At 44.9% G+C, this 25,427-nt stretch overlaps 1 protein-coding gene across 1 annotated transcript in view; it reads left to right on the top strand.

Annotated features, from left to right (window-relative positions):
- GALNT1 (polypeptide N-acetylgalactosaminyltransferase 1) overlaps positions 1–22,087 on the top strand; it is a 525,156-nt gene extending 503,069 nt beyond the window's left edge. Inside the window, exon 12 of the mRNA XM_085606855.1 lies at positions 20,347–22,087. Within this exon, the coding sequence (XP_085462981.1) occupies positions 20,347–20,493 (147 nt within the window). The 3' untranslated portion in view covers positions 20,494–22,087. The remainder of the gene's footprint in view (positions 1–20,346) is intronic.
- Positions 22,088–25,427: the final 3,340 nt, after the last annotated feature.

The raw sequence follows: 25,427 nt of genomic DNA on the forward strand, positions 1-25,427 counted from the left end.
CGACTATAGTATGGACACTCTGGCAGCCACAGCTCAGCCAAATTTAGTGAGAATCAACAGCATGCAAATGCTGATTTCCAAGTTCAAACCACAACACTCCCTGCCCGCGCGAGTGTTCATGCAGTTGATAGGCATGATGGCCTCCTGCATCTTCATAGTCCCACACGCGAGACTACATATGCGCCCGCTTCAGGAGTGCTTAGCACGTCAGTGGAATCGGGCTCAAGGACAGTTGAAAGACCTAGTGTTGGTGAGCGGTCGGGCATACAACTCTCTGCATTGGTGGAATCCACAAAACCTTTGCAAGGGCCGACCGTTCCAAGAGCCTGTCCCACAGATAATACTGACGGCGGACGCGTCTCTCCAGGGATGGGGAGCTCATGTACTCCATTACACAGTGCAGGGACTATGGACACAACAACAAAAGAAGATGCACATCAACCTTCTAGAGCTGATGGCAATCTTCCTCGCTATGAAAGCATTCAAAGTACACTTGTGCAACAAAGTCGTGTTGATCCGGACGGACAACATGACTGCCATGTACTACATACAGAAGCAGGGAGGAACACACTCTCCACAGTTGTCTCATCTGGCTCAGAGCATGTGGAAGTGGGCCATTCAGAGGAACATGTTCCTCATGGCGGAACACCTCCCCGGCAAAGACAACCAGATGGCGGATCTGCTCAGCAGACACAGCCACCAGATGCACGAGTGGGAGTTACACCCATCAGTACTCCAACCGTACTTCCAGCAGTGGGGTCATCCAGAGATAGACCTATTCGCGACAAGCGGAAACGCAAAATGCCAAAGCTTTGCCGCCAGGTTCCCACATCCGCAGTCGCAGGGCAATGCGATATGGATGAACTGGTCCGGCAGATTTGCGTACGCTTTTCCCCCAGCACCACTGATACCGCTGGTGGCACGCAAACTGCGTCAACACTCACTGACGCTCGTCCTGGTTGCTCCAACGTGGGCACGCCAGCCGTGGTACACCACCTTTCTCGAACTTTCCGTGGTGCCGCATCAAAGGCTGCGGATCAAACCCGAGCATTTGACGCAGAACCATGGAGAGATTCAGCACCCAGATCCGCAACAGCTGAACCTGGCAATCTGGCTCCTGAAGTCCTAGAGTTTGGCTACCTCAACCTGCCACCTGACTGTATGGACATCATTAAGGAGGCCAGGCGACCCACTACCAGAGCTTGCTATGCAGCCAAATGGAAGAGGTTCGTCATTTATTGTAATAATAATGACATTAACCCGCTAGACGCATCCATCCAAAACATTATTTGTTACCTATTACACCTATACCGATGCAATCTGGCGTACACCTCTATACGTGTCCATTTGACCGCAATATCAGCCTATCTGCAGACCAGGCAGCACCTCTCTCTATTCAGAGTGCCTGCCATCAAAGCATTCTTGGAAGGACTCAAACGAGTCATTCCACCAAGCCACCCACCGGCTCCGATGTGGAACCTCAACTTGGTCCTCACACGCCTGATGGGTCCACCCTTTGAACCTCTACACTCATGCGAGATTCAATTCCTTACCTGGAAAGTAGCTTTCCTAGTAGCGATCACTTCTTTGAGGAGAGTTAGTGAACTCCAGGCACTAACCGTTCAAGAGCCATTTATACAGGTTCACGCCAACAGGGTCGTACTACGTACCAACCCCAAATTCATGCCAAAGGTGGTATCGCAGTTCCACATGAATCAAACCATTGAACTGCCCGTTTTCTTCCAAAACCCACAAACTGTCGCAGAAAGGGCACTCCACACACTAGATGTCAAAAGGGCCCTCATGTATTATATCGACAGGACCAAACCCTTTAGGAAAACACAACAACTTTTCGTTGCCTTTGCCCCACACCACAAAGGTAACGCTATCTCCAAAGCAGGAATAGCCAGATGTATCGTTAAATGTATCCAAATTTGCTATCAAAAGGCTAAACGTACTTTAACGATTCCCCCACGAGCCCACTCAACACGTAAGTTAGGGGCCTCAATGGCTTTCCTAGGAAACATTCCTTTGCATACTATTGTGTAGATGTGCAATCAAAACAGCAGGCAGCTGTAGGACAGGCTGTTCTCAAAACTCTTTTTCAGACCGCTGCAGCTGGCACTGGTAGCCGCCGCTAATAAGAGGGCACTGCTATATATTCTATGCACAGATATGAATTCAGCAGCCCACATGCCTCGAACTGAATATGCTACTTACCAGTATGCATCTGTTCTTGGCATGTAGGGCTGCTGACATTCATATCGCCCTCCCTCCTCCCCGGCGCCTGTAGCAGCTGCAGCTCTCAGAATTACTGTAAGCATGGTCATCACTTTCTATATCTACTCCATCACTGCCACAATGGCGAAAAATAATCTGAGGATGGAGAGGATGCCCATGCGCACTGTAGTCCAGGGGAGGAGTCATCTATCCCAGGATACTTCGAAGACTCTTCCAGGACAACAACGTGCAAACATCCGGACCCAACACTAGGCGGCGATCTATGCACAGATATGAATGTCAGCAGCCCTACATGCCAAGAACAGATGCATACTGGTAAGTAGCATATTCAAAACTTACCGTACGCGCACGCTGCCATGCGCGAGCGCGATTCTGATTGGTTGTTAGATCTTAGTAAACATTCAAATCGGTCGAAACCAGGAAGTGTCGGCCGCCATTTTGTCTCTCGCAGTCTGAGGGGGTGAAAAACATAGGTGGAGAACGTGAAAAGGGGGCAGGGTGGACAGTTCCTGACCCCCTAGCCTTAGTTAGGGGGTCCCAGAAGGACCCCCAAGGGCCAAAATTTCCTTTAATTTTTTTGCAAAAAATCGCGGAGTACGCGTAGCGTACGCGTACGGTAGAAACGGAAAAATTTCACGAACTGCGTAACGTGGGTACACGGTGCGCGAAGCGCACTGCGCGTCTACAGCGCGCGCATGGTGCGCGAAGCGCACCGTGCGCGTACGGTACGCGCACGGTGAAAAACCTTAAAAAAATAAATAAATACATAACTTAGCATTTAAAAAAACGTACAAATTCACTGAAAAAACCATAGGTTTCACACACGTTGTAGTTAGGAATTAGCATTTAAAAAACCTTGCAAATTCACTTAAAAAACCATAGGTTTCACACATGTTATAGTTAGCTGGACATTTCACTCGTGAAAAACCATTGAAATTCCCCCGTTATAGTTAGTGCAGGCAACTATAACTCACGCGACCACAATCCTCTGCTGATGACGTCGGATATTACATCACTGATGACGTGTGTCTTTCTAAAAAAAAAAATTTTTGTAATATATGTATAGCTAAAAATTAATGGAAGAAGACATGGGTAAATAAGTGTCTAAATACAGTGATGTAATATCTGACGTCATCAGCAGAGGATTGCGGTCGCGTGAGTTATAGTTGCCTGCACTAACTATAACGGGGGAATTTCAATGGTTTTTCACGAGTGAAATGTCCAGCTAACTATAACGTGTGAAACCTATGGTTTTTTAAGTGTGTATATATATATATATATATATATCTCCAACAGCAAGAGTACCCTCGTTGAAGACACCCACACGAAGAGTATAATCACCTCTTTAATGCAGACCACAGCAGGATAAAAGTTCCATCTCGGCTACCTCATACAAGCCAAACGCGTTTCGGAATTCACATACCTTGATCACTGGCAGAAGCAGGAAACACAACAGCATAAGTTGGGAAACATTATATACTCTATCAAGTCCCGCCCTATATGGGCGTGTGCAACCTTGCATCATGGTACTTGTGGTTCCCCAACCTTACAGTCCCAAGTGGGTGTTCATTGCGTCCTCAATTTTCAAAATAACTACCCATGTGGGTTGGTGCCGCTAGGGAAACATTCAAAACTGCTGCATTACACAGTCCATATAGGGCGGGACTTGATAGAGCATATAATGTTTCCCAACTTATGCTGTTGTGTTTCCTGCTTCTGCCAGTGATCAAGGAATGTGAATTCCGAAACGTGTTTGGCTTGTATGAGGTAGCCGAGATGGAACTTTTATCCTGCTGTCGTCTGCATTAAAGAGGCGATTATACTCTTCGTGTGGGTGTCTTCAACGAGGGAACTCTTGCTGTTGGATGTTTAGCGGCTCTCCCAGCCGCGAGGACGCCCTGCTGCTCAAAACGGATCTGCTTCTCGTAAACACGAGCGGCATATGGAACGAGGAGGCACACTATGCCGGACTGTGTAATGCAGCAGTTTTGAATGTTTCGCTAGCGGCACCAACCCACATGGGTAGTTATTTTGAAAATTGAGGACGCAATGAGCACCCACTTGGGACTGTAAGGTTGGGGAACCACAAGTACCATGATGCAAGGTTGCACACGCCCATATAGGGCGGGACTTGATAGAGTATATAATGTTTCCCAACTTATGCTGTTGTGTTTCCTGCTTCTGCCAGTGATCAAGGAATGTGAATTCCGAAACGCGTTTGTCTTGTATGAGGTAGCCGAGATCGAACTTTTATCCTGCTGTGGTCTGCATTAAAGAGGTGATTATACTCTTCGTGTGGGTGTCTTCAACGAGGGAACTCTTGCTGTTGGATATATATATATATATATATATATATATCTCACAGCAAGCTATGACCAACGCGTTTCGGTTCGCGCCTCGAACCTTCTTCACGGGTATGGCTGCTAATATGCAATAAAGCAACTTTAAAATGACAGATTTCGCGAGAGTGCGTTTTTCAACAAACCTCTGAACTCAGAGGTTACTTGCTTTGATAATTACCGGCTGCCCTGCCGGAGAAATCCGCACTGCACCAGAAGAGGAGCGCTGGCGTTCTAACCAAGGGCGTTGGAGATTGATATATATATATATATATATATATATATATATATCAAAATGTACAATTTATGTAATACGACTTGTTGCACGATAATGAACATAAATTCTTCATCTGTTGCAAGCATATAATGACTTTGTATGACCGGAGGCCTCAGTAAGCAAGCAAAATAAGATAGGGGAGCTGCTATGAGTCCTAGAAGACACAATCTACAATAGTAGGTAGTAATGGCAGGTTCTTTGGATTACTTTAGAGAATCGTGTGCACATTAAGACAAGATTCAAATGTAAAATCTGCATTTTTTGGAGATGATCTTGTGAGATATTGGCTTGAGAGGGGTGCTTGTTATTTGAGCCAGTTTCAGATCGAAGGTCGAGATGGATGCGGCGAAAACTAACTGCAGTTTTGTGGTATTGATTTTGAGGATGGTGAATGAAATCTTGTTTAAGAATGGATTGTAGCAGGAAAACTGCTTCTGACCTAAATTAAAGACTTCTCAAGGTAGAGTTGAATGTTGTCATTATATCGACTATCCTAATCACGAAAATGTCTTTTTTGGAACCTGCTCCTGTTCCAAGTACTTTTACGTTTTTAACTTAACCTAATTTGTATTCCCTGTACATGGAGTCCTATATGCTACTGTGCTGTATTATTCTACCAATTGCAGTCACTTACTATTTTCTGTAAGGCTGCCTGTTAAGCTTGGACCTCTGCTTTAGGTTGATGAGTTGTCTGTTTTGGGTCAGACTCATTGTGTTCCATCCTAGACAGAACTGAGAGCTCTTACTGCCAGCATGATGACTGCCCTTGGGGAACTGGTGGTTTGCTGGAAAATGGGAACTGTACCTTGCCGTCCATCCAACAGTCTTCTGTCACCATCTTATTACAAAGTCTAGTGCTTTTATTAGGTGTTTGCAATGATTTTGGCATCTGTGCACATTTTCCCGACACAAGTCCTGCTGATCTTTACTGCATTCAGGATTTTCTCCTGTACGATTCACAGTGTCCCATTGAAGTATCCTACTCCCTTTTGGTAAAGTTTGTTGCAGCATACCTTCTGTTGTGCGCTCAGAAATTATTTGGATAATCTGATCTGCCAAGCAAAGAAATATGGGATGCCACACTTAAAATCACGGCTACACAACAAAACATTTAGAAATCGAGAAAGCTTTCAAATACAAATGCAAAGAGTTTTGGTCTACACAGATTGCTTATAACATTTTATGGACTCATGACATGTAGACTTATGCACTAAAAAATAAGGCTGTTTGGATAAGCTGCCTGACATTAGTAACCACTATTGAATTTGTGTACTCAAGTGAAAGACTTAGCTGTCCATTTTTGTAACAACTGAAGGGTCGTTTTTGTTCATACCCTTTGACATTTTGTGATCACTTTTAGCTCACTTTTTCGGCTGTGCTTAATTTGTGCCAGTGATTGTCGCTGATGAGCAGGGGCACTCATTTTTGTCCCCCAGGACTTTTTTTTCCCTCCGCAGACTGATCAGGAGCAAAAGAGAGAAAGGCAGATAATGGAGATAGACACAAAGGAAAACGGGGATCTCAGAATCCCATTCAGAAGGCTATGGGGCATGCATGGGCCCCTGTGCCCAACCGTGGTGGTTGAGGGCCTTTACTCCTGATGTCCCAGGGTCCGACCTACTATGTATCCTGAGCAACTGGGCCATGTACCCCTTCTACAGCTGACCCTTAGTGGTAGCTGTGGACGAGAGGTCAAAGGATTGCTCACTTTTAGGCCTATTAGGCCGTACTTCAGAGTTCCCCTTTGACTCCTTAGAAACTAGTCAAAAGTGTTGATGGTGCTGCAGCACTGTTAGGAGCGAGTCCCCTAGTATCCAATTCTAGACTTACCGCCTCCAGCAGTATGGAAGTGTTCAGTGGTGCGGTGAGTGACTTCTCCGCAGCTGCTCACAAGCCCTGATCCTGTTTGGCAAAGTCGGGCTGCCCACGGTAGAAAGAGGCGCAGGGTCTTTCCCTTGCTGCTGCTGGCTTGTCCCAGTGATCAGAGATGCCCCTGCTCCACAAAGGGGTAATCCACTCTTCCCCTCAAGGGGGCAAGGAGATTCGATCCTTCGGCTCCCAGCTGGAGCTCAGCGAGGCGTCGGAGTCTCAGGCTGCGTCCTTCATGGTCCTAGAGAAATATGATGTAGGCCTGGGTGTGCGGGCTTGACCCGCCGGTCACAAGCTGCAATCTTCCATCTGGGTAACTACCCGAACTTCTTTCAATGTGGGTACTTGCTGCCTCTTCTGGCATACAGGGTTGCCACGGTACTCGCTCCTTAAGTGCCCTCTTCTCCGATACACTCGCCCTCACCATGGTGACCCTTCCTGGCATTCTGGGTAGCTGATTAAAGCAGTAACAAGCCACGACACTCTAACAACAAATAGTTCAACTGTGGGCCCTTCTGGCATAAGGGGTCACCTCAGTATGGAGATGCTGGCCTGGCGCTACTTGCACAGCGCTAACGACACTGCTCAGGACTCGACGGCCCTCTCCTGGCATATGGGGTCGCTTGATAATTTCTGCACACAGACACAACCCATGTGGGCACACAGTGGCGGAACTTTAAAAAATGTGAGTGAGCCTGTAGGCCTCACTCCAGTTACAGGTTAAAAAGGACCTGCTCTCTTCTACTGATCACTACACAGTATGCTGCCAGCAGCACGCTTATACTGCTTAACTCTTTGTGAAGGCGGTGCTTTGGGCGCCCCTCCTTTTCCAACAAGACCACAATCCGTGAGGCAGGCCCATGTCATGGCGCGCACGCATGGTCCGTGTTTACCTGTGACAAAAAAGCTGCATTAGGGATCCAGACCACAGTACAGTTGGGCACTCAGGGCAGGGGTAAATGTCTTTTATCATGCAGAGGACTTTTCTTTCCCAACAAGGAACCAAATAGTCAAAAAAGAGATAGTGTGATAGGAAGTGTAAGATGTTGGAAGATTAAGGAATAAAGTGGAATCAGGTAGGCAGTTTGTTGGGTGGCAACTCCATCATTTATCTGGACCCGTGGCAGACTCCTGAACTGACCTGGATCAAGCTAGCCTTGCTGAAGAAGGGTGTTTGTTACCCAGAAACTGGTCCCAGAATGGCAGTAAGAGAAATCACCAAGAGACTTTATAAAGGACAGTGGATACAAAAAATAGCCTTTGCTGGGCCCTTGTTTTGTCTTATATCTAGGTGGTTCATAAGAGTGCGAGAGGAATAATTTATAATTGAATTTCCTTCCTGCCGACACTGCACAATAACAGGAGAGCACGGTATTGCTTTTGCTTTGTATGGGTAGCGCATTCATACTTCAGAGAATGGTATGCCTGTGCAAATCATTTCTTTTATATTTAATCTTATAAACAACAATTCTATTTTTAGTGCATTATTGCACTTGCAAAAAACAGAGAAATCTTGACGTAGGACTAAAGTATACAATTGAGTTTACCAATCACGAAACATTCAAGCATTATTGTGTAAAGAACAAGAAAAAGGAGTAAAAGCAAGGCCACTAGGTTTGCATCTCTTTTGTTTCCATGAATGATCGTAGCAGTTTATCTGTGCAAGGTGTCTCAGTTTCTGCAACAAAGTGTTCCTGCTGGTGAATGCCAAGTGGTGTGAGATTTCCAGTTGCTGGTAGTGTTGTGTCCTCCATTCCCCCCCATTGTGCAGGGAGCTACACCCTTTAGTCGTGCTGGATTGGGGGGGGGGGGGGGTGTCTCCATTTCTCAGTGTTGCTGGGAGCCACAGCTGCCCAATTATGTTGCGAGCTGCTTTGCCCTGGTGCACTTCGACCCGCTTGTGCTGAGAACGGCCGTCTCCATTCCCCAGTTGTGCTAGAAGCTGCTAATACTCATTTCCCAGTTGTGCTGGAAGTGGCATCTCCCCAGATGTGCTGGAAGTTGCATTTCTCTTCTCTTCTCTAGCTATGCATGAAACTTTTTCTCCCCGGTTGCACTAGTAGTCTACATTCTCCAGTTACTTTGCTACTCTTCATCCCCCATTTCCCTTGCCCTAGTAGGCTCCATTTCCTGGCTATGCTGGAGTTCTGCCAGTTATCAGTGGCATAGGTGCCCTCCAGATGCCATTGGCACTAGAGCCTCTTGTGCCACCAAAGGCGGTGTTAAAATATTCATTTTCCCCTTTTTACACGCAGCACAATTTCACAATACAATTAAAAATTAACACAATAAAAATATTAGGAAAAAACTAAGAGTTGTCCCCTAACAGACAACTTCCAAGTATCTTGGATGAATAAGCGTGATTGTCTTAAGTGCATTCTTTAAAATGATGAGTGCATATGTAGGCTGCCCAGTTGGTCCAAACAAAAATAGGCTCTGGCAAACTCAGATGTGTCGACCGTAAGGTCTTTGCAGGTTGTTTCAATTATATGCGCTCGTCCTTTTAATGTGGACCTGAGGCGTCAGGGTGCAAGGAGCAGGTGACAAGGTGGCACGCTTTCTCCCTACGAGTACAGGACCAAGATGTTTTATGGTCTGGCTTTTCAAAATTACTTGAACTAGCTTTTCAGAAATGCTTGTGCAATGGCGCCATAATAATTCACTTAACAAGGAAGCTGCGCCCTGTTGTACATTATTAGGGTCAAGCCTGAAAGCGGATACACTCCTTGCTTGCGAGACTATATTGTTTCCAAAAAGGGCTTTAAGCCCTCCCGGTGCTTACCATTTGTTGGCTTCTGTATCCCTCTTCTTTCAGCCTCCTTAATTGGCCTGTGCTGGCCACACTTCACTCCAATCTTTTCTCTGGAGCAGGGGCCAAGCACAGATTGATTAAAGTTAATCAGTGCCCGTCTGCTCCATGCCACACCACACAGTGCCACTCCACGTGACACCATCCCACTCCACGCCACACCATCCCACTCCACGCCACACCATCCCACTCTACAAATCTCACAACACTGAACTGCACACCAACAGTGCCAATAGATCTTGCATAGGCAAGACCTATTAGATTTGCCAACGCATGTTTTTGTGTCTTGTCAACGATGACTACTTGGAAACCATATGGAAAGTCATAGAACTACAGAAAGTTCTTGAAGGACAAACCAGTGGCAGATTGTTAACATTCTGGACGCATCTGTGGAATAGAAACTCCATTCCACCCCACTCCCTTGTACAATAATTGCCCAATCTTACAAATGTGCTTAGAAATGCACCATTTACCAATCTATATTTGCTTATACTCTTGGGAAAGAACCATACCAAAATCTTCTGTAGGAGTCGTGCAGTATTTTGACCACTATTACAGCCAAAATGTACTTAAAAATGAAACATTTGTCATTGCATGTGCGATGGATTCCGCCTGCCCACAAGACTCCAACTGCCCAGACTCCTCTTGGTTTACCCCACTACTCCCACCATGCTGGCAATGGGTCTAAGCACACTTGTGTTTTGGCCTTGCTTCAGCCTTCTTAGGAGGCAGTCTACTATATTGTGGCATTAGTGTACTGAAGCATCGATGTAAGTAAGGATCTGGGTATGATGGCACGGGAATTTTAGTAAGGAGCAGCTTGAATCCCTTCCTACTGTTTTCAGGTGAAAAAAGGACGACTTGGGCAGTTTTGGGAAACATATCAGGGCACACAGTTGACTAAGGGGCATTGATAACGCTGTTGGCTACACCTTAAAACTGTCTGAAGATTCAAAGTTTAAAAATCTGCAGGTTAAATCATTGCATAATTGACTCCATTTCCTCTTCGTAAACTGCAGACCGTGATGGAACCGCTTTGCGTAGATGCAGAGGTCGGGTAGGATATTTAATAAATGTGATTTTATGATTAGTCGTGACACGTCTGCTAGCCATCTTTCATAGCTACGTCGAATGGAACCGAAGATATGTTTGATTATTTTAACTTTTTTCTCGATTTTGGAAAACCGAGCGAACATTTTTTTTTTTTGTACTGTTTCTTACTGGCCAAGTATTTAGACAAACTAATGTTACAGCTTAAGTAAAAGGACTTGAGCAAATGGGCCACAGTGTAGAAGAACAGCACACATGAACCCCCTGTTGCAGACGAGACATGGTTAGTGTGGAATAGATTAATTGATTCTTCAGATTTCCATCTGGTGTGATGGCCATTGAAAGGGACCATAAATGACCTTGTTTCCCTACCCTTAGCAGCAGCATAGCATCGGATCACTTTCAGGGACATTTAAGCCTGTGAGGACAAAAAAAAAACATGCACCAGAACCGTGCCTTACAAAATGTTGTGTCGCTGGCAATGGAAAGAGATGTGGTATTGCTGTAATGTTTATTGATCTATGCGTTTGTGTTCTGGCATAAACTAAAAACTAATAGATTTTTTTTCAACAAAATCTTTTTGAAAGCTTTTGGAGATGCTGGTTGGATCACACAGGTGTAGCCTTTACTACTATTGCACCCACAAACAACATGGTGGCTAGCGATAGGGCAACGGAAACAAGGCACTGGAATAATTTACCATGTCCTCGTGTCAAATTTCCACTGAACCTCCTCAGTGGGCTTTAGAGAATGATTTTATGGAAGAATATTTGGAGCATGAAGAAGAGCGGGATTCAAGACCTTGTACTTTAATTGATGCTGAAAAGGGAATCCACTGCACATCAAGTACTATTGACTCAAACTGTCTGATTCTATTGATATTCCGACTGAAACACCCTTCACAACTTACAACACGTTTGACCACTTCAGAGATAGAGTGCAGTGGTTACAGTCAACGCAGGTTATGCAACAAGTCAAATCGGCACCACCTTGCTCGAGTCCGACACAAAGTTCATCACATCATGCCTGAGCCGTTGACGTCCACTGAGGACACCACTGGTTCTAGACTAAAGCTTGTGTGTATGACAATAGGGACTCGAACAATATTATTAAAAGGGCGTGAAGTTTGTGCCTGAATTTAAAAGTGACTAGTCAGGGGGTCTGTACACTTTCGTTGAAGTTGTGCCTGGTTCCAGAAGGATCCCTGAACTCTTCTTACTCCCTCCAAAAGGGTGTTTGGTTTGGAAGTATTTTGGCTTGCTTGCAGTCTCTCAGGGGGCACATATTTAGTAACCCTGAACACCTTTTATCCATTCTGCTCCACCAGCCTCCAGTGATATTGATCATGTGCACTGGCCAAAAGTATTCCCTCTTTGCCTGTGCCACACTCTCATGCAGTTGGGACAGCGGCTACTACTTAGGTGCCCACAAGCGTAGGCAGTTGCAGATGATACCTCACTGACATCTCTCGTTCCCTCTGAGATTCAAAACTGTGCAGGGAGCCCAGAGAGACACGCAAGTCCTCCTTTTGCTTCATAGAATAATGTTAAACAAGTAAAGTAAATTCTAACTACAGACAGACATTTTGTTTATCTACCTATATTTGGAAATACCTAGTTACAGTGGGAAAAAGGAATTCCATCAATGGGGTTGGGGAGGTTATATTGGTCAGAAGAAATAGAATATCTCCAATCTGGCCTTATGGTGTGACGTAGGTAATGATAGCTTGAACTGAGTGATATGATGTGGATCAGGACAGCTTCAATACTACAGCAAATTCTTTATCTGATTTTGATATTCGTAAGTCAAAAAGAAACTGACCAGTCATCAGTCTGTGATAAATGCCACAAGAGCAATCAAAGACTATCAGTTCGAGTTCCAGTGAAGGCTGGTGTTCAGACACTCTTCAGCATCATACATAGGGCAGGCTCTTCCAGACTGTCTTCATGTTTTCAGCAGGATTTGTGCCTTTAGTTGTTGCTACCTGAAGACTGACTCGGGGAAGTTCCTCGGGCACTGCAGTCGAGCTTCTTTTTTAGAAGTAGCCAAAGTATTGTTGCACTCCTCCACCTTGGTGCACACGCCTGCATCTTTGCACTTGGCTTTGATGCCTCTATGGTCTGGTCATGCCTTGTCTGAAACCTGTAGTTCCTAGTTATGGATCGCTAGTATTCCATAATGGTGGCTTCACATACCAGTGGAGGTTAGTGTGCTGATGATCTTCCCATCCACATAATACGATTCGCAGGCCTTTTAAAATGCCTTCATTCAGTAGGTGGCCCATGCAGGGTTTGTGCTGATGAGTGTTGCCACCTCAATACTGTAACTCGAGGAAGCTCCTAAGCCACCACAGTCTTGGTCCATTATATGTAGTTCCCAAAGGAATGTTCCACTCCATCACCTTGAGACCTATCCCTACATCGGTGTTCTATAATGGTGGGAAACTCCAGATGTTAATAGTGGCCAGTGTTTCGTTCAGTCGTACATAGTAGTAGAGTGGTTGGGACTTTAAGAATCGGTGGTGAATCATTGCAAAGGATTGAGGCGGATAAAGGATGTCTTCCATTTAAGCAACCTTCTAGATCTCGGCCAATAGCACAATTGCATCAGCAGAGCCCTATACATAATAAGACAGTCTGTCAGTCAGCAGAACAGGAATTCGAGGAACAGCAGCCAATAATCATTTTGGTGTCTGTCACATTAGACTGTCTAACATCAACCTGTGCTCTTTCGGGCAGAATCCAACTCCTTTCACGGGCCGGTCCCACATTGGTAAAACATAGGTGCTGTCTGAATGTTCATAGCAATTTTCAGGTTGTTTTGCTAAATCATGTTTCATGCTCTTTGATGCTTATTATTATACAGGACTTCTCTGAATGGAGGAATGATAAAACATCTCCAATTCTCCTTAATTCAGTCTCCTGGGATTTTGACCTTTACAAAGTTATTCGAAAGCTAGGGGTTTTTTGTTTCTAAATATTTATTTTGCTTGGAACCCCTAACCAAAGAACACATTAGGCTTTCCTGACACAGTACCACTTTAAACTTGCTGGCTAGAAGAGCACGTTTAAACTTATCAACATAATCTCAAATGTTCTCAAGAAAGCTACTCCCTAAAAGACACAATTGCACCAAAATTGACATCAGCATACACGGTTGTCGTGTGACCTGTATAATCCAAACGGAACAAAAAAAGGATGGGGGCAGAAATTCGATGTATTAGCTGTATGTAATAAAGGTTTCTGGGCTCAATTAATTTAAAGAAACACGATTGTGTCCCTCGATTAAGAGGATGAAAGGACGTAAAGCGAATGGCATGTTGTAAATGTTGTGATAAGATGTGCATTATGCAGGTAAAGATACTGTACATGAGTAGATTTGCAGTCAGTAAGCACAGTCCCATCCAGTGATTGAAAGAGGTCTGCTGTCCCATTGTAATACTGTCATAAAAACTGAATGCAAACATGACTTTTCCTCAGTTAAGCTCGATGCTGCAGTAGGCACTTTCATATTTGAACTCTGAAACCGACCACTCTATTATTTGTAGTTTTGGCGGTACCATGGCCTCGCTCAAAAATCAGGATATTCTTATCTGTCATCCCAAATGCTCGACAGTCCCAAGCCTTCCAAAATTCAGAGCAGATGCTTCCTTTTTTTGTTGCCCATTGTTGCAAATGAATCAACAACCTTCATGGAGCAGAAAAGCAGTTTTTATTTATACGTATTTTTAAACGGATACAGGTTTTGAACTCCAGTTCCCACTGATTCCCTTCCAAATAAACATCTGCTGTTTATGTTGATCCAATTCAATTGAAACATTTTCAAACTAGAATAATTTGTGACAAAACTGGAGGAGGGACTGGGAACTGCCTTAGAGGCCTGGGGGAGACGAGCAGGCTGGGACTCTAGGATGCAAACTACTATTAGGTTGAGCGCAAGCAAGGTGGCAGCGCAGGCACTGCCGGGAGTGGGTGCTTTTATCTTATGTGTTTTTTTTATTATCCTATTGCGCAACATACTGCATTTCCGGAGTAAAATAATACTGGAATATACTATATTCCAAAATGAGGTGGTCCACTGGTCCCCTAGTAACCTGTGACAGCCCAGAAGGCATGATGTTTTGTCCCTGCATGTGGTGCTACACTTCAGAACCAGCGCCAGAGGTCAAGAACGCTACTGCAGGCGTTAAAATCTTTCCGCTTCCAAGATGTGTACCAATGGGAGCCAGTCGAGTACACTAAAAAGCCTTTTCACTGTGAAAATATGGGTATGTATAGCACTGAAAGTTGAGCTACGAGCCACATTTTTGTGGGAAGTAAGGGGACTGAGAACAATAGCCACAAATTAGTATATTCTTGAGCGTAGATGATTAGAACCGCGCACTGAGCTCCAAACTCAAATGTTTGGCCCATGGAGATACTGGCTACAGGGGACCTACATTAGACTTGCCATTTACCATGAGGCATTGGAACTTTGGATAGCTTCTGACTCTTGGGCAGAACTAGAGTCCTGGAACTAAGCCCCATTAGGAGTATGGAGCTGATTGATCTTAGTGTTTTGGAGAGGGGGCTAGGGCGGATTCTTAAGAGTGAGGCACAAAGTAAAGAGTCTGTGTGAGACGCTGTTTACCATTAGAACGTCTCTGATCCCCATCTTAAATTCACACACAAGGCTGAGGAATTGTCTGAAAGCATAGTGCACCTTTTGGGGGGGGGGGGTATTGAAATGTTGGGGTTGCCTCAAGAAGAGAAGGGTTGACATTCCTGCAATCTATTCAGTTAAACCCTGCACTGCTGTGATATCCAATCCAGCTGATACTTTGGAATGCCTGCAAAGTGTCAGGGTGGATTAGGCACCTGAAAATTCATAAGTTGGTTCATCAGCGTAACAGCCCAGGATTGGTGTTGGGTTCAGTCAGGGTCTGTAGCATATTTTCTAGCTCTGATGCCTCACAAGGTAGTAGTTTTCTGAATCCACTGATGGGGTTTATACATCTAATGTGACTATTCCACTTTTTGATAATTAACAGATCTAGAAATAATTAACCACAGCAGGAGAGGCCTTTCCTGCATGGTCATTGAGCAGATTCAGCTTAAGAGGTTTTGATCTTCCTGTATGAAGTGACAAATGTCATTTTAGTCACTCATGGCCATCCCACAAAGTCAATTTATTCGGTCCATTGGTCAAATTTGTCACCAGATTTGAGAAGAAACAATTTGATGCTCTTCAGGCAAAGTTGTCTAATGTGCTTCTTTTTGTTTTTGGTTTGACCCAGCAGGGGTTTGCTGTCGCCACCACTAAAGGCTACTTATTTGCGCTTGCTTGTCTGATCAGGCCTTGTTGATCAAGCCACCCGTTATTTCCATTTTTTTAATGACTTGCACATATGTTTTTTCCTATCCCCTTAAATATGCTCCTTTTGATTCTCCATGTAGTCTTTACTTTTCTAATTTGGGCTCCCTTCAACCCCCTGCACAGTTGTGGGCTCTTGACTCTGAAGACCCTCTTTCTAATTGCCATTACTTATCTGTGTCTGGTCATTGAGGTTCAGGTGATATCATTTCAGCCTCAGTATACCACTGTTTTTTGGACAAATTAGTGCTTCGGGCATGTGCATTCTTTCTTCAGAAAGTGGTGTCACCTTTTCAGTTGGACAGTATCATAAGCTCTCTGTTTTTCTCTCTGCCATATCCTTCTGGGGAGCAAAATAGGCTATATTGGTTGCTTCCTGAGTAGTCACTTAGTTTCTTCAGGTGTAGGACTAATGAATACCGGGTGGATGATCTGTTCTTTGTTGGATGTGCTGGTATGCAGAAGGGCAAGAATTTCCAAACAAGAAATGGAGGATCGTCCTATGCATCGAACTGTGTTATGTCTTGGCCAAAAATGAAAATGATCCTCTTGAGAGCCTTCACGCTCATTCCACCAAGGAGAAGGCCAGTACTATGGTTCTTGCTTAGGGTGTGCCTGTTTGCCACAAAGAAGACATTTCTCAGTAATCAAAGCCATTTTCTTTGGAATATAAATACATTTCCTGTTAGAAAATAGTTGAAACTCACTCTTGGGCCAAAATTGGCCTTGTGTGAAGTCAGAATTTAAGGGGTTACAAAGGTTTCCAATATAAAAAAAAGTCTGAGCTCAATGCCACAGGACCCCGTTTCCACAAACCATAAAAACAGAACTGTCCTGTCCTCTTTAGACTTTTGCAAAAAAATACTTTTGACTTATGCAAGTTAAGTGGCATGGATATATTGAGTGAATAGAGTAGATGGATTCACTGATTGCGGAAAATGGTATGAGACAGGCTATTCATGTGCTGAAGTTCATATTTATAAGATCTGCCTATCAGGTCTGAAACCAAAGTTCACTATGCTGTATAACTAATTTGTAGATTCTCTCACTCTCTCCCCATTTCCCGGCACATCTTTGAAGGGAAGGGGGCACGTGGTTCCCCCCCCCCCCCCCCCCCCCCCCCGGGCTTTTTTCAGTCCTGGCTACCCCATTCCTTACGGCCTGGTGAATTTTTTAAGGGGAGGAGGCACGCAGACTCACCACCCTGGGCTTGTTTCAGCCCCTGGGTCCCCATCCCCGGGGTGGGGGGACCATATGGCCCCCTCATCCCCATGCTTCAAAAAGCCCCAGGGTGCTCCCCCCGGGGGGTGTAAAGTTCAAGGAGGGTAGCAGTGCAGTCCCACTCCCAGAGCCTTTAATGGCCTCAGGACCCTCATCCCCCCAGGGCCAGCACAGAGGCTGGAACATAGCGGTTTCCCTGCCCACAGCGGTTTGCTAATAACTTTGGCGCCATTTGCCAAATCTTCATCAAATTTTCCAACAAACCGTGGCCTACTTTGTCTAGTTTAGCATGAAAAGTTTTGGGGTGATCTGTAAAGCGGGGGCCAAGAAAAATGGGTGGGTCAAACAATTGGCTCCTCCCATGCAATTTCCCTTAAAGATTTTAGACACGACTACATCCCAAACTGCTGAACGGAGTTAAACCAAATTTGATAGAAAGCTAGCACTTCGTTCCCAAAGAGCTCTTTTTCTAATTTGATGTAAATCCGTTCAGTAGTTCGGATTTCAACCAGGAAGTGTTGGCAGCCAGCTTGAGACTCGGATTCATCCGACTCCCAAGAAAAAAGGTGAGGTAAAAAAGGGAGACAGGGTAGGAATACTCTGACCCCTTAGACCCGCCAGGGGCCAAAAACGTTGTTTCCCCCCCAATTTTGCCGTAATTTTGTGGAGGATTCACGAGTTCGCAGCAAAATAGAAAATAAAAAGCGCAGTCCGTCGCGCTTTTTTTTCTATATGCCCCCTGGTGGCCAAGGTCCCAGGGAATTGGAGTTTGTATTATAAAGGTGGCCCCCTCTCCAAGCCGGTTACGGCCCCAGAGACTGCCACTCCTCCGGCCCAGCCAAATCAATTAAGGGGGAGGAGAGCTGCGCAGCCTCCCTCCTGGGCCATATTCAGCTTTGGGGGCCACCACCTTCCCGGGGCCAGGCCAATTGGTAGAAGGGGGATCCCATCCCCTGGGACCTAGCCATGCAATTGAAAGGGAGGGGGGCCACGTGGCCTCCTTCTCTGAGCCACTCAACCCGCTTAAGACCCCATCCCCCAGGGCTGGCTCAGCTGTGCCCCGGGGTGCCCACCCCCTGGGACATAGTGTGTTTGCTCTCACTTGGCGGAAGCAATTTAAAGCTCCTGCCAAGGGTGGCAAGAAGTAAGTCTGCTCCCAGCGGGTGAGAGCAGGAAAAATGCTCCCTCCCGTTGGCAGTGGACTTTTCATCTGTTTGGGAAACAGGTGAAAAAATTGCTCCTGCATGCAAGGAGCAGCATTTTTTGCTCCCCCCGCAACCCCCAACAAGAACATGGTGGGTGCCTTGAGTGGGCACCAGAGCATCGACCCCGGGCCCCGTTGAATTGGGGGCACATGGTCTTCTCTCCCTTCAAAGCAGGTGCCCCAGGTGAAGCTCCACTTCTGCATCATTGATTTATCAGAGTGCCATCTTTTCTTTTTTTTGGGGGGGGGGGGAGGAGTTTTATATAGTGGAAACTTGACCCCCAAGGTATCGGGTAACAGAGCACTTTACACAAGCACCAGTTGTGTTACACGAGGACACATTCATTTTTGTTAGGCACAGGGATATTAAGCGATTTGCCCAGAAACGCAGGATGTTGCGTGTCCATTTCGAGACTTGAACCCGGTTCCCCAGATTTGAGGTCGACCGTCCTAGCCGTTAGGCCAACTCTTCTGTAGTGACTGTGATGAGTGAGTTCTTTTTTGTCAGCTTGTGAGAGCAGAGTCCGTGGTTCGCCCTTTAAATTTCTACGAGTATACAAATTCCCAAAATCACTTACAATCTCCGCCCATTTGCCCCCGCACCGTCCACCTTAGTAGTAGGCAAAAGTCTTCCTGCCTTTTCCCAGGTTGATGGACATCTTACCAAAAGGCTCCCCTCCCGAGTTGGTGGCCAAGCCCTACGTTGTGGGATTGGCAGCATGTGGAGGGGTGGCCGCAGCGGTGGTTGAAATAACGTATGGTAATTAAATATTACTTTACGTTAAAAATAACATAGAACTTCACTGAAAAAACGATGGTTGCAGGGTCTTTATAATTAGGAAATAGAATTTAAAAAACCTTAGATATTCACTGAAAAAAACTAAAGTTATAGGGACATTACAGTTAGGTTCACATTTTAAACACACAAAATCATAGAATGCAGCAGTTCTAGTTAGAGTTGTCTGAAGAAACTATAACTTGTTCCCTAAGGTAACTCTAACTCGTGCCCTCGCCATGCACTGCTAATTATCTCACATATTACATCACTCATGACATCTTCTATGACATCATTGATAATAACACTGCAACATTTGCAATAGAATGTTTGATGAGAAAACTGTACATGGCGGGAGCGCGAGTTATAGTTTCTTCAGTTAAATCTAACTGCTGAATTTCTGTGGGTTTGTGTGTAAAATGTGAACCTAACTATAACGTCTCTGTAACCTTTGTTTTTTTCAGTGGGGAAAAAATAAACACACACACCAAACCCTCCTGCCCCCCAATAATAGTTGGCTGTCCGGTTCTAATTTCAAGGCATCAATCCGGCCTGATCCTACAAACTGCCCTAGATATGTTTCTTCCTCAGTGGCCTTAGTTGGTGAGGTTTAGCTTCTGTAGTTCCTAGGCACATTGAGCAAGAAGGATAAGTCTCTGGCACAAGCCTTCATCCTCAGTAGAGCAGAAATACAAACCAACCAAGTTGCAGTGGGGCATGTTGAATCAGTTGTGACATTAGGAAAAGGGAGCCTGTCATATCAGTCAAACTGGCCTTCTGACCTATATCTCAGGCCACATTTTCTTGCACGGCGCACTTAGAAACATATGCTACGCTTCATACATGACGCTTAGAAAGAACTTGAGGTTACTACTTGCTCCACATATTGGTATGTAATTAACTGTATGGGTTAGATTTGTCTGTGTAGGGTGGTTGCAAACGGATTGGCTAATGGATCTCTGTCAACAAAACTAAATGTAATAAAAGAATACAACGAAGCACAAGTGGTTCTTCTCACTAACTAAGAAACTTAGTTGCTCTCTTTCGTATTATTTTTTGTATTTTTATTTTAAGCACTACAAGCTACCAAGCTACAACTCTTATTGCAATTTGAGTTTGTCAGAAATGTATATAACAGCATGCCATTTGTTTTGCTGAAATGAGGATAATGAAATGTTTGATAAAATGATTGTACTTCTCTCATTGCAGAAACTGACCTTGCTACATGTTAATAGCAACCAGTGTTTGGATAAAGCAGCAGAAGAAGACAGCCAGGTACCCAGCATCAGAGACTGCAATGGCAGCCGGTCCCAACAGTGGCTCCTTCGCAATGTCACGCTGCCAGAGATCTTCTGAGGGCTGCTCGCTGAGTTCAGCAGTGCAAAATAAAAAGATTGACTGGGCTACCTCGGCAAACATGACTTGCACGTCCTTGAAGAACCAGAGAAGATGTGTTTTCTGCTCGGCACAGAAGATGAGGAGGCGAAGGGGGGAGAGGGTCATCGGCTATTAGGAGCTCACTCTTCTGACCTTCTCCATAGCTGTGAACTAGCACCTCCCAAACAAGGATGTGACTCCACATACTTTTCTAGTCAAACTGTGCACACTGATGTTTACAAGAAGGAAAGGAGTCTCCCTCATCAAAGAATCTTCTAGATAACCTTCTAGACCACTGAAACATAGTCATGCAAAGAAGCTCTCTGGAGAGAGGCATATCGTCGTTGTTTGCTTGCACATCTCTATCCTGCTCTGAACGTGCGATCTCAAAGAAGGGGTTTGTGCGGAGAGTCCCTGCCCTGGTTATTACTTAATAACCACCAAGTATAATATTGAAGGAAGATTGTGAAGGTGGCGAATGGATTTTAGTAACATACGCAGATGTGTATGGTGAGGAGAACAGGGTTTGAATTGAAATTCAAATCGGAGCAATGGAAAGTACAATTTGTTATAGTAAAATATCAAATTTATATGTAGATTTTATACCTCAGCGGGGATAAATATCCAGTTTCAAAGAAGTTCTTGCATACTTTAGTCATGTGATAGTCATGAAATATGTATGTGTGTGTATGTATGTATAAGTATATACACACACACACTGATACGCAGGTATAAAAGAATTCTATTTTTTTCTTGATGAGCTGAAGTTGATTTTTGAAATCGGATAAAACTAGCTAAAAATACAAAAGTATATATCACCGGTCAACCTTCGTTTTTCCCCACTTTTCCTTTACTTGTGGTTTGTGGGCTGATGGAATCCGAACATATCTTAATGCCATCTGGGGAAGAGAACGTAAAACAAGTAGAGGCATTCGATACTGCAACAGTCAACAATTTTGTAGTGTTTGTCCAGAATGACAAATTTTCTGTTATTCAAACTCTTGGAGTTTTCTTCTCTACGCAAAGGACATAACAGTACATTTGCAAACTTCTGAGGCTAACTTGGAGAATGCTCTTTGTTGAAACTCCATACTACTCTACTACATATTTCTTTTCACAGCAATAAACTTTTTTTGTTTTTAGTTCCAGCGGGCAAAAATAGAGGTAAAAAGGAAAAATATATGTAGCAGGAGTTTGACAGAATCTGAAGGTTTTCTGGGAAGCCTTCTTTATTCCATACTCGAATGTGCTTCATTGTCAAGTGCATATTTAGATTAGGTTCCTGCAATGTAATGTTGATCTGCTGCTTTTTTCTAATAAAACCTTGAGAAAAATTGTTAATTTGGCTGGTGACATAGACTAAAAAGATTCCTTGAACATCCCTCACTGCCCAGTTAATGTGCCTTCTAATCATATTTCTTTATTCCGTTTTAGTTGGGACCAGTTTAACTTTTGCATCTTTAAAATAACCCATAAATGAAATGATTCAGTTGCTGAACATTTTTTCCTTAAAGAAAGAGAACATGTCTGTGCTGTTTTCAGAAAATAAAAAATAAATGCGTTTGTTACTTGACAAGATGGCTCAGAGCACATACTATACACTTGTAATTAAGTATCAGGGACTTGTACAACTAAACAACATGGAGGACACGTTTATTGTTTTTGTTTTCCATATTTAACGGTCATGTGATAAAGATGGATAGTTTTTGTGGTATACCATACATCACTCTGGCAAAGAGCTATGTTGTTTGGGCTATAATACATAATGGCCTTCTCTTGAATGGTAAATAATTGAGTCAGTATTTCACGGTAAATGATGTCCACACTGCTTTATTGTTATGATGAGTAAGAAAAGTTTGGTATAAAACATCCACTTTATGGTATGTAGCAGAATTGAAACTGTCCCACAAATCGTAAACCTTTGCTGCAGGTTTCCCATTACCTCCTCGTCAGACCTCCCTGTCACAGTATTTACATAAATGAGAGATAGCTCCTTCCCGCAGACATTCCCAAGCTGTAAACTCCCCTGCTCCCATCCCTACACTTCAGGCCATGCCATATCCTGTGGCACATAACCCCTGACCTTATCTTCCAACATCATGCTTTTGTTCTGCGACTTAAGAACAGACTGTGGAACTCTTGGTTGGTGTACTGCGGTATGTTTGCGGTTTGCTTTAGCAGCCCTTTCTTGTCGGAGGGGGAGGCGTGGCTTAAGTCCCTGCTGTAGCGGGACTGCTGCGGGCTCTGCTCCATTCTCGTCAGAGCCGCTTTACGGTAAGGCCTGGCTGGCCCGTGCTGGTATGGAAGGCGTGTGCATTTGGGTAGCACTCCTGGCGCGCCTGGAACGTGGTGAGTGCAGGTTACTGATTCGGGCTAGCCTCCTCTGCTGTGAGACTGTAGAGAGGAGGTGTGCTTCGCTTGGATCGCAGGCGTGGCGGGAAGGCCGTGGACTCTGATCAGTTTCACTTTGGAGCCGCGCCGGGGGCATGGTGGGTGCTGGGATTGGCCTCTTCTGCTACAGACTTTTGAAGGGCCTTCTCTGGATGTGCATGTCTATGTGAAAACCACGCAAGTCTTGACAATATGACAACCGAGTGGGGCTAGCACTGTGATTGGCCAGTGGAGTGGAGTGGAGTGGAGTGGAGTGGAGTGGTATTTCCTGCTCAGTGGCAGTTGGTTAGTGGGCCTCATGACATCCAGTGTTAGGGTTCTAATTGGGCTGGTTTACATGCCAATTAGTTATGATATATAGAAAGCGGTGCTTCATCTGGCTTCTGACTCATCATGGTTGGGGGAAAGAGGTCAGAGAAGTATAATTACTTGGAGGAGGAGGTGGTTGCTAAGCCTCCAGCTGCTCCTTCCTTAGCTGATGTCCAGAGGATGATTGAGGCCGCTGTTTCTGCTACCTATCCGGCTAGGTAGATCATGGGGCTGAGAAGTAGAAGTTGGATGCCACTGGTCCTCCTGATTCACAGGTGGAGGTGAAAGGGCGATTTACTCATGGGGCTGACTTTCGCAGTATTTTGAAACGTGGGGGACAATTTGGGTTTTCCTAATCCCTTGGTGGCGAACTTTTTGCCAGTTTGGGAGGAATTTGTCAGGGATCAGTGGGTCTTTAGGATTGACAGACTGGGGTATCGTATAGAGTTTGTGGAGCTGTTCTGTCAATCCAGGACGGGGACCGGATTTCTTTTGCGTCAACTTCGAAGGCTTATCATGGCGCCAAGTTGATTGAGATTCCTCATTTAGATTGTTTCCACTGACACCAGATATGGCGGCTCGCTTGTTCGCACTATATTGTAAAGTGAGCCTTTAATTTTGGGAAACTCAAGATTTCCACTTTCCCCCCAATCCAGGACGGAAAGTTAATTTCCCCATGTTTCTGATTTTGACACCCTAATTGGTGCTGAGCATTTGAGATAGCTACTTGGGACCGTCTCCGTTTTATTTGTTCTGGCATTTTACCGATTTTGATTCTCTGATTATTCTTGGCATCTGATCCTAGGACACAGCTGCTTGAAAGGATTCTATACTACCACTGGAGTGTTTGTCCTGTCCGGTTTCTGGTCATATTTATCCATCATAGATGGAATCGGCCGCTTATCCTGAGACGAATTTGCTTTCACCCTGAAGAAGTCCATTGTATTGGACGAAACGCGTTGGCTGGTCTACATGTTACTTGACTTGTGTTTCCAATAAATAAGAGAACCTGAAGAGCAAACATTGGCTACAGACTTCGTAGTATATTGTATTATTTTTGTGTTGGTGCACTGATCTCTATGTTGAACTTTGTGGTGCTTCCCTTGGAAGTTTTCCATTTTATCCCTGTTCCAAGTTCACTGGTAAAGAGATGGGCTCTGCTGGATGGGGTTCAGGACCTTTTGAACAAGGGGGCCAGTGTGAGGGTCCCTGTGGCACAACAGGGAAAAGAAAAAGAGGCTTACTCTATCCTTTTTCTGATCAGAAAGCCAAATGGAAATTCTCAATCTGTGTTGGATTTGAAAGCTGTGAATTTGTGCATTCCTTGCCGGTCCTTCAAGATGTTGATGCTCCAGTTGATTCTGCCCTGCCTGTCTCACATCTCTGGATCTGAGGCTACCCATATTTTCATGTGCCGGTTCACAGGGATTCACAGCAGTTTCTGAGATTTTGAGTGGGTCGGCACATTTCCAGTTTCAGGTATTGCCCTTTGGTCTCTATGCTTCATCTAAGGTGTTTACCAAGGTGTTGGCTCCTTTGGTGGGGTTATTACATGCACAGGGGATCCAGATGTTTCCATACTTGGATGACTGGTTGATATCTTCCTCTTCTTTCCCTAAGGCTCAATCTCAAACTCAGGATGTCTGCAGTCTCCTACAGAGTTCCGGGTGGATTCTGAACTTTGAGAAGTCCCATTTGATTCTCACTCAGGAACTGTTGTTCATTGCAAGGGTCTTCAACACAAGGATGAGGAAGGTGTTCCTTTCTGAAACTCGCAGGGTGTCTTGTGAAAGAACTGACAGCAGTTCAAACCTCTTCTGCTTCCACAGCACGGCGGTGGCTGAGGGTACGGGGTTAATGGCTACTACTGTCATGATTGTTCCTTGGGCCAGGTTGCACTTATACCCCCTCATGAATCACATGCTTTGCCTTTGGTGTTCAGGGTCTTAGGATTACGGCCAGTTGATTCCGGGGGGGTCCAGGTATCTCATAAGAGTTGGCCCGGTGGTTGGATGTGGGGAATCTCATGAAGGGTTCTCCGTTTGGGCTCCAGGACAGGTTAGTTCTGACGACGGATGCCAGCAAACTGAGTTGGGGGGCTGTGATGGCACAGGATTCAGTTCAGGGCATCTGGTCGGTCCACGAGGCTTGGATGTCTTCCAGCTGGAGGGAGTTAAAGGCCGTCCAGCTGGCCCTGGTTCATTTTCTTCCTT

Source organism: Triturus cristatus, chromosome 5_2 (genome assembly GCF_964204655.1).
Source record: "Triturus cristatus chromosome 5_2, aTriCri1.1, whole genome shotgun sequence".
Taxonomy (NCBI): Eukaryota; Metazoa; Chordata; class Amphibia; order Caudata; family Salamandridae; genus Triturus; species Triturus cristatus.